Source organism: Abramis brama (genome assembly GCF_963993115.1).
Source record: "Abramis brama genome assembly, chromosome: 8".
Taxonomy (NCBI): Eukaryota; Metazoa; Chordata; class Actinopteri; order Cypriniformes; family Leuciscidae; genus Abramis; species Abramis brama.
The window spans coordinates 25014931-25024734 of NC_139970.1; the positions used below are offsets into that span (position 1 = coordinate 25014931).

General features: G+C 41.9%; 1 protein-coding gene across 2 annotated transcripts; it reads right to left on the minus strand.

The window, feature by feature from the left end:
- Nucleotides 1–718: 718 nt before the first annotated feature.
- crygm5 (crystallin, gamma M5) lies at nt 719–9804 on the minus strand. 2 transcript variants are annotated; one of them, XM_084123444.1, is made up of 4 exons: nt 9784–9804; nt 9306–9554; nt 2303–2374; nt 719–772 (listed from the first exon to the last, which is right to left on the minus strand). In XM_084123444.1, the coding sequence occupies exons 1-4, from the start codon at nt 9790–9792 to the stop codon at nt 749–751; spliced, it is 354 nt and encodes a 117-aa protein (XP_083979570.1). In that variant the 5' UTR covers nt 9793–9804; the 3' UTR covers nt 719–748. The 2 variants fall into 2 exon arrangements, with proteins under 2 accessions (XP_083979570.1, XP_083979569.1); XM_084123443.1 differs by lacking the exons at nt 719–772; nt 2303–2374 and adding an exon at nt 8766–9213.

The window sequence follows — 9804 nt, forward strand, 5'->3', positions numbered from 1 at the left end:
TGTAACAATCATATATTTATTAGTGACCCAGCAAGCAAAATATGCGATAAAGTATTTGGCGTAGGCCCCGTCCGTAACTCGCAATCCGAGGGTACGGATTCAGCATTTCCTGCCTGAAGATGAAGGCAGGGGCGCAGCCGACCCCCCGTGAGGTATTGGAAGGGACCGTCCTGGTGGTGGTGGAGAGGTTGGAGGGGAAGGGAGCATCCTGTGGCGGTAGAGAAGATGGAGAGAAGAAGAAGAAGCCATCTTGTTGGTGGAGGGAAGAAACCATCTTAGTGGTGGTGGGGTGGATGGTGGTGAGTTGAAAGCGTTCAGCATCTGCGAACTCAGACAAGTGTAAGTACGGGTCCTTTATACTTCTAGTATTAGAACATGATTGGATAGATGAGAAGGTAATAAGTGACGCAACAATTGAGTCTTCCCGGCAGAACTTGCGCTAAAGCTTTCATTTCACTTGAAAGTGTTAGTTTGTCATAATCAAAAGTTAGACACATGACAGCGTTATCTACGATAAAACACACAGTATCATGATGTCCCAGTCACGCTCATTGGTTTGAATTAACTGTAAAAAAAAAAAAAAATCACAGACCAAGTTGTGCATTTTCACACATCTGCTTACACAGGTCTGTAAGGACTTTCCAAAGGGGTGTGGCCTCAGGTTAGTGAGTTGCATGATATAAAACACCAGTTCAAGGAGATACCCGGTACCTTAATGATCAGGTGCTCCAGGGACCATTACAGCGAGTCAACCTGGTTGTGAATGTAGCATCTGGACCAATCAGACACACACAAATTATTAATTATATTTGATGAATAATCCAGCAAACTCACTCTCACAACAAAGGTCTATGAAACTTCCCCCAAAACTAATATCCCAAATGAAGCTAACACACTGGCAGAACCCGCTGTCCTGTTACAGGACACATTAAGACTGATAAGATTTTTTACGACCCCAAAAGGAATTTGCAGAGAGTTGTGACTCTCACTTAATTCTTGCTGAGAAGGAGAAATAAACCCTATATAAATATTCTATATATAACCACTTGAGAAATGTATAAACGTATCTAATTTTCCCATCTCATGATTTTCCTTTCATGTGGTTTGGCCTATATATTCATTCAACTCTTTTGGATTAATGTTTCAGACTTGCATACTATGGTTAACCAAAATCGTGTGTAGCATGTTTAGTCTTTATAAACTCCAATCTTCATCCCCCATTTGTTAATTTACATTACATTTTGCTAACTTTGTGACGCATTAGTATTATAAGAATCTTGAAGATTTTTTTGTTAAACACCCAATCAAATTACATGTTCAAAGGCCTGCTTGAACAAAAGTTTGTAAAGAAATTCCATCCAAAGGGAACAGCTTCTTATTGGCTCACAACCCTCCAGAGGATGTGACATCTTCACGCTTTAAAAAATCACTGATCACAAGATCATGTCTCTTAGTCTCTTAGTTCCTTTCTGAAATCCTGATTTGAAGATGATGCTGAACTAGAGGTTTTCTAAGGACCCCCAAGATTGTGCCAGGCTGCGGCCTTGTCTTTCCATTCACCAAAGATCCTCTGACTCCCACTGGTTCCCTCTCATCAAGACAACATCAGCAAATATCAACTGGAGCCTCAACAAATTGCATCAGGACAGTTTAATTCAAATGGGCAAGACATGCAAGTATCAAACTTAGTCTCATTATTTGATACATTAAGTATCCTTACCCCTTTTAAAGAAGGGTGTGTTAGAACTAAACGGATTGTTTGCTCAAGGCTGTTGATCTGCTGAATTTCAAACAATTGCATAACTTCTTGCTTTCCTGTATTGTGCTTCAGCTCTCTTTCCCTTGGTAAACTGTATGCATGTATGTACAGTATGTGTATGTTAGAGTAGTTTAAATGTTTAGTCTAGTTAATAAAATCTTGTTCATGTCACACATAAAGTTGTCCATGTTTCAAGCTCATTATATACTGGAGTCCCTAATCATGCAGATTTTGACTACTTGCTCTTAGTAGTACTGTAAAGTAAGAAAGACATTTCCCATACCCCGGAAATGTACATTTCTTAGAATTAATAAACAATTAACACTGAGTGTTCACGGGACAAACAGGTTAATTGATTGTAATATTAATTTACAACATTAAGTTAATTCTATTAACTGATCCAAATATTCATAATCATTTATAACAAGTTATGATTGATCATTAATATTTCTTTAGAGCTAATTTGCTACATTAATGTTGGGAAGTGTTCTCCTTCTCACTGAGAATGGAACACTATGTGGAAAATACATCCTATGGACTCACCAGAGGGGAGTAGTGTGGTAGTGTGGTGGGCTCCACCTGACAAGGGGAAATGGCTCCGTCCAGGGGAAGACACTGGGTGCACAGAGAAGGAAACTGAACAGTGGAATGGGGTCGCTGTTAGGGAACCAATCCATACAGAGTGCTAGCCATATTACAAGGGTTCACTTGAAAAGGGGCATACCACGAGTAATGGGCCTGGTAGTGAGTTCCTCCGCCGCACTCATTTACCACAATAGTGCTTAAGTGATGGAGAAGGGTGGCCCAAGGTTCACCAGTCAAGGGAAACTCTAACTGCACCTAACAAGTACACGTTATCACCTCAGAGAAGGGAAAGCTGGTGCAAGCACTACATCCAACCAGTTTGTCCGAGTTTTACTTGTTATTACCTAAAACTTGAGTTGGCTGTGATACCCCTAGTGAAATTAGCCCTCACCCCCAGTGGGCACCTCAAGGACGCATACTTCCATGTATCCATCCTGCCATAACACAGGAGATTCCTGAGGTCTGCTTTCTTGGGCAAAGCTTGCCAATATTGGGTTCATCCCTTCAGCTTAGCTTTATCACCCCGCAATGACCAGGAGAATCGTTTCCACGTTTCCTTGTCCAGGCATAGAGGAGGACCACGAGCTGCAGGCAGGAGGGGTTCCACCACCGAACCCAGCCACACCCACTCGTGCCTCTGAATAATATGGGACCGCAGGACGACATATCAGCCGAGGCATATGGGTGGCCACGAGACCACTGGCCGGTGCCCCTCATCCCACCTCTCTCAGGAGAGGCGCAAGTGGCAGCCCAGCAACTGCCTGTGCAGAACCTCTTGGTCTTCGAGCAACATCGTCAGCGCTTCCGGTCGCTGGATCTGGGCGAGATATTTTTAAATATATAAAAATATTTAAAAATCCAATAATGTCTGCCGTTATTCAATTTCAGGGACAAAACCATAGTGTAGAGCAGTGGTTCTCAACTCCAGTCCTCGGGACCCGCTGCTCTGCACATTTTGTATGTCTCCCTTATTTAACACACCTGAATCAGATCATCAGCTCGTTAGGAGAGACTCCATGAACTGAACTGAGTGTGTCAGATAAGAGAGACATACAAAATGTGCAGAGCAACGGGTCCCGAGGACTGGAGTTGAGAACCACTGGTGTAGAGGTTGCAGCTAACCCGCACCTCCAACATCCATAATTTTTGGAAACAAATTGGCCAGCTTTCAGTGATTTATTGGGGTATTTATAGCCACTTTCCGACCGGAGGAACCTTTTCACAGTTCCTAGAACTATTGGCTAAAGTACCCGTATGTTCCTGCGGTGTGAACACGCCGACTAGGAACGACTTTAGTTCTAGGAACTCCATTTGGAGGAACTAATTTAGCTCCTACTTCAGAGTAGGGTCTAAACCAGCACTATAGGAACTACCCGTGACGTTAGTGTACGCTGATGACCGAACGCACGCAAAACACCAGCACCTGCCATTTTTAAAACAGCTATATGTAAACACACAGATTATAGCCTATATATTTACTCCAGAAACTAGATACAAACATGGAAAACAGTAATAGATGGGCCTCTAAACCTGTATGCTGAAGATAGAATCCAACGCAACTTTGAGGGGATCAAGTCAAACATGATTATGTATTTCTGCTCAGCTAGCAACACTGGACATCAACCACACGGCATAGGCTAATAACTTTTTTTTTCATATACTGTGTACTTTCTATAACAATTCTATCTAATAACATGTTAAACAGTACTGTTAGACAGATCGCTAACTAATGAGCACAGAGAATGCGAGCATTGTTTGCTCTGGCGTTCTCAGCGCCGTCAAAATAAAGGTCTGTCGCTCTGTCAAAATAAAAGTCGCCGTGCTTGCGTCACTCCCTTACCCCTCCTACCAGTTCCTATGGCCACTTGGCCAGTGCGAACGCAAACAGCAAAACCGAGTTTGGGGGAGAGTAGTTCATAGAACTGTTTAGAAGTGGAGAGTTCCTATAACTAAGTTCCTGTAACTACTTGGTCGGAAAGCGGCTTATGTGCGGATGTTTCTTGTGGGAACAGAGAGCATGGGAGGGGGATGGTCGCCCAGGTGGGAGAGGCTGAACCGGGACCCCTGGAACCACGGCTTGTCGTAAATGTCAGGTGGTAAATCCACCAGCCTCCCCAAAAGTACCTTTGTGCCCTCTTCCTCTAATGCAGGTCCCCTTCGAAAGAATCGGGCCTCATCGGGCCATTACAACGATCTGCACATGGGCATCGCTTTGCATTAGTGTTGGTGGACTATGCAACATGATATCCAGCTCCGCAACATTTACGCAAACAGCATAGCAGACGCACTGTTTCGTTTCATCTCTCGAGTGGGATTCCCGAAAGAGATTCTCACTGATCAAGGCACAGCATTTATGTCACGGACATTATGCAAACTTTACAAATTATTGGGCATTACATCGATTCACACCAGCGTCTATCAACCACAAACAGATGGCCTGGTGGAACGATTTAATCGCACATTACAAACCATGATTCAGAAGTCCATTCATGAAGACGGCAAAAATTTGGACAAATGGCTGGAACCCTTCTTGTTCGCTGTGCACGAGGTCCCCAAGCTTCTTTATGGAAGTCAGCCTCATGGGGTGAATGAATGAATGAATGAGGCATTTATATAGCGCTTTCATATGTACTACTGTACACCCAAAGCACTTTAAAATCATATCAGGGAATCTCTCCTCAACCACCAACCCACTGGATTATGTGACGACAGCCACAGTACAAAGGCGCCAGTGCACTCACCACACACCAGCTACAAGTGGAGAGGAGAGAGAGAGTGATAGAGCCAATTCAATGGAAGGAGATTATTAAGAGGCCATGATTGGCAAGGGCCAATGGATGGAGTTTGGCCAGGACACTGGGGTTACACCCCTACTCTTTACGAGAAGTGCCATGGGATTACAGAGAGTCAGGATCTCGGTTTAACGTTTCATCCGAAGGACGGTGCTTGTACAGTATAGTGTCCCCGTCACTATACTGGGGCGTTAGGATCCACACAGAAAACAGGGTGAGCACCCCCTGCTGGCCTCACTAACACCTCTTTCTGCAGCAACCTAGTCTCTTAGTCTCCCAGGAGGTCTCCCATCCAGGTACTAACCAGGCTCAACGCTGCTAAGCTTCAGTGGGCAACCAGTCTTGGGCTACAGGGTGATATGGCTGCTGGCAAATTGTTTGGGTGTTGGACGTCCTGAGAGAACTTTGGGAGGACGGACCGTCAAATAGCCGAAACGAAATTCTGTATGTGCTGGACCGTAGAACAAAACTCCGAAAACTAGGTCATACGTATATATTATTTATACTTCAATAATATTAATGTAGTCCTCCCATTAAATTTTACAGTAAATACAATTGATAACTAAGGCGCTAGATCGTACCAGCTGAGTTTGAATGAAACGAGAGAGAGTGTAATATGAGAGACATGGAAGAAGTTCCGGCCTCACATACCCGGGTGATTGGCCATTATGTGGTGCTATTGACAATGTCATTATCATAAAATAACTGACCTCGGAATGTTGCGACTGACCAATTGGAATTAAGCATTTTTAGAGAGCTGTGTAATAAATCTATATACTACATAAGTATAATAATATAATAGAAATATAATTTATAACTAAATTCAGCACACAAAAAAACCGAAACATCCTTTCATTTTCAACTGATTTTATTTCCAGCAAATTTGATAAAAAATGAAAAAAATTCACAGACATTTGACGATCAGAAATGGAATAATGAGTCCCTATACAAAGGAGGGTTGTCGGTATTAAAATTAACTGCTTTAAAGGGTCATTCCACCCATTTGAACATTGTTTTTTATTTAAAGTGGGTCATATATGTAGTCGAAATGTAAAATAAATTTTGAATTTGGTGCCTTCGTGACCGAGGAAAGACAAAAAATAACTTCAGGACGCATTTGTATGAAAGACAACAACTCCCACAATGCACCACATTGCACATCTCCGCAAGCCACTCCCACTAATCCAGAAAGCGAAATCACTCTTCCGTCTACAAGGCTAGCTACCACCAGAGCTTGAAATTCATTTCACACAAAATGTCTAGTTAGTTGGCGAACTCATTAGTGCATTACTCCTCGTTTGTATTTCTTTCGAAAAGGTGAATTATTGCATGGTACCTGGATGTTCAGTCAGAACATATGCGGTGCGAAACTAGGATAGTTCACAACACAAACGTCCGTGTCCTCGTCTGATTCAGAGATTTCGTCCAGGAGAAATTGTCATCGTTGAAATTCTTTGCCGCAGACGGACTCTATCTCTGTGTTCGTAGCGGTTCGTAGTTGCATAGTGAGATCACCGGCGCCACCAGTCCGCCCTAACTCGAGCCAGTCCGGGCTCGTCGTCCGCGGCAGGCAGGTCTTCTGCCTCGGCTGCTCTTCGCTATAATGCGGCTTGTAAAGGTAGCCACAAACACCTGATTCAAGCATCAGACTTCCGAAATCCTCTTCTTCTATATCATATTGAGCACTCTCCTCCGCTATTGTCATAACTTTACATCTGTCTCCACAGCGCCTGTTAGCTTAGCTTCAAACAAGATGGAGGATATTGCTTTCAGTTTCAGAGAGTAAAGTCCCACCCACTGATCTGTAATAGGTCTGTAGCGTGAGCGGGTCCCGCCCCTGGGAAAGATGAGGAATGAGTGTCTGTAGTCTCAACAGAAATCCCCCCCTCTTACACTTCCTCCTACAATGACGCAAAATTACGATTTTTGCGTCATTGTAGGAGGAAGTGTAAGAGGTAAATAACGGATTTCTCCCGTCTCAGGGGAAAATGAGAGAGTGTTGCACGACCATTCAATAGTATGACTGGGTTTCTAACAATGCAAAGCTTAATGCAAATGGGTGGAGTGTCCCTTTAAGTAATGCATCTCATCCTAATGGACTGCACCAGATTCCCAGTTCTTGTTGTGAGATGTTGTCTTTTTTTGCAGAGTTTATTAGTTAGGATAAGTTAGTAGTCTTTCAATTATTTAGACTCCCTCAAGCAGCAAACTTTTTTAGAGAACTGTGTGTGTGTGTGTGTGTGTGTGTGTGTGTGTGTGTGTGTGTGTGTGTGTGTGTGTGTGTGTGTGTGTTTGTGTGCCTTTGTGCGTGTGTGTCTGTAGCTATGTCATGATGTATTGTGATTTGTTCAAGTTAGGTACCATATATTTGGAATTGGTTATCCAGGATCAACAATGTTCATTTACCGCAGGGTGAGATTAAATTAATTTACGTTTATCCAGTTCTCATGACATGAGAACAGTTAGCTATGTTTGTACGTTAGCATGGGCTATACGTTAATTGTAACTTATTGAGAGTAGGCCTATAACAACCAGAAACTTCATTGGGGTTGAATCCATAGGGAATCAGGTCACTGCCCCCACATCATTGAAATTATAAATAAACCGGACTTCAGTCATATTGCGCAGATAATAGGTCACAGTATGATTAGGTCACAGACCTTGCGTTTGTCATGTGCAGTGGCTTCACTCCCGAAACTGTGATGATTGACACAGTGGTAACCATAGCAATGTTTTACTGTAAGGCCGTGTGTCCACTAAAGTGTTTTTAGTTTAAAGTGTGTCACTACTATGGGCGCTTGAGAGCATTTTGGCAGCGCATTTTTTTCAGTTGAGACACTTCCGCAAAAGTGTTACTAGTATCTCATTTCACACATATTTTGATTCTGTGTTGAATATATATATTAAAATGTCGATACAATGTAACGTATTTTCTCTGGCTCTTGTTTTTAATGATTTTGTTCCATTATTATGCTTCTTGTCATTGTACAAGCAGAATGTGGCGGTTGGTCGGTGTGGTATTAGTCCCGCCCCTCCTCCACTGTGATTGGAGGGTTGGGTAAAAAGTGACAGTGATGAGCGCTGCGTTTTACCCAAAGTTGAATATTCTTCAACTCTCGGTGACCTGTAAAAAACTCAGAGTGCTCAGCGCTTCAGCATGAAAAAAACGCTCAATGCCTCGTTACGCTCATGGCATTTTAAGAACGCGGTGCTTTAAAAAAAAAATTGTACATCAAATTTTGTGATTGTCACTACCTGCTTTTTTCAGCAGTTAATTTGGTTGTGGAATGCAGTTGTCACTCCTGTAAATTACTGAACTGTGTGTGTACAGAACAGGATTAGGCACTAAAAGGTGAATTGACAATTCAGTGTTTTTATTTCAGCTTATTTTAAGACTGTTTACATTAGACAGATTTAAAATCTCTTTATTGTTTTCAAGAAAAAATATATTTTTAACCATTTATTTATATTTATTTTATTTTACTCTCTCCTGGCAGAGAGATTGGTACAGAAATGTAGGTAGATGTACATTCCTCAAAAGCAATGAACCTCATCATCACATATTAGATAATTAACAAAATGTAATGTAATGATTTAGATGCATGTAAATCAACATTTGACAGTACAGCTTTCACCAACAAAATGTACGGTTTTATCATACATTTTGTGCAAAAACATAAGTGATCTTTGACATTATAAATCCTAGGCACTTTTGAGTTTCAATGTCACCGCATTTCTTGTTGGGAAACTATATGGAAATCATTTGTTGTCTTTCATCACCTGAAGCAAGTGTAATTTCCTTTAACAGGACTCCATGATGCGCCTGATGGAACCAATTTTCATTGTGTCTAGACCCATATTATTAAAGCTGTTGTACTCCCCTGGCCTGATGTATATCATTCTGCCTTCAAAATTGGGCTGTTCATACAGCAGCCAGTGGCCATGTGTGACATTGCAGGACTGGCAGTCAGACATGTGAAAGCGTTCCTGGATTGACTCACAGTCATCCATCAGCTCATACTTTTGTCCGACAAAGTTCTCCCTTTCAAAGATTCTCATTCTAAACGTTCCTTTATGCTGAAATGACAAAATTATTATTATGTCTTATTTAGTAATTCAAATAATAACATCAATAAAAAAAAATAAAAAAAAACACTGTTTAGAATTACCATAGGGATCATTCTGCAAGATCTGATGCAGTCACTCGTGCTCATACCCATGATCCTCTGGTTATCAGGATATTCTCCTCTTCTCACCAGCATTTGGTGGCTCATGAAGTTGGCGCGTTCATAGACCATGAAGCAGCCGCTTTCCACCCTACAGGAGCAGCAGTGGCTCAGGTATGAAGTCACATCAGGGCAGTCACCACTGATCTCATGGTTACGACCATGGAAGTTTATGTCCTCATAGAATATTATCTGGAAAGCATAGCAACAAAAAAGCATGCTTACAATAGGATGTTACTCTTTGTTCTTTATTTTGTTTGTAAATCCATTTGAAAATACTATGTTCTTGTGTTCATCCATTAACAGCTGACTTTGTCAAATCAATGTAGATCTGATTTGGATCTTGGATCTGATCTGGTCTTTGTATTAAACCCATTCAAAACAATCAATAACATTTGTTTTCAACATAGAAAGCCCCTACCTTTCCCATGATTTTGCATTT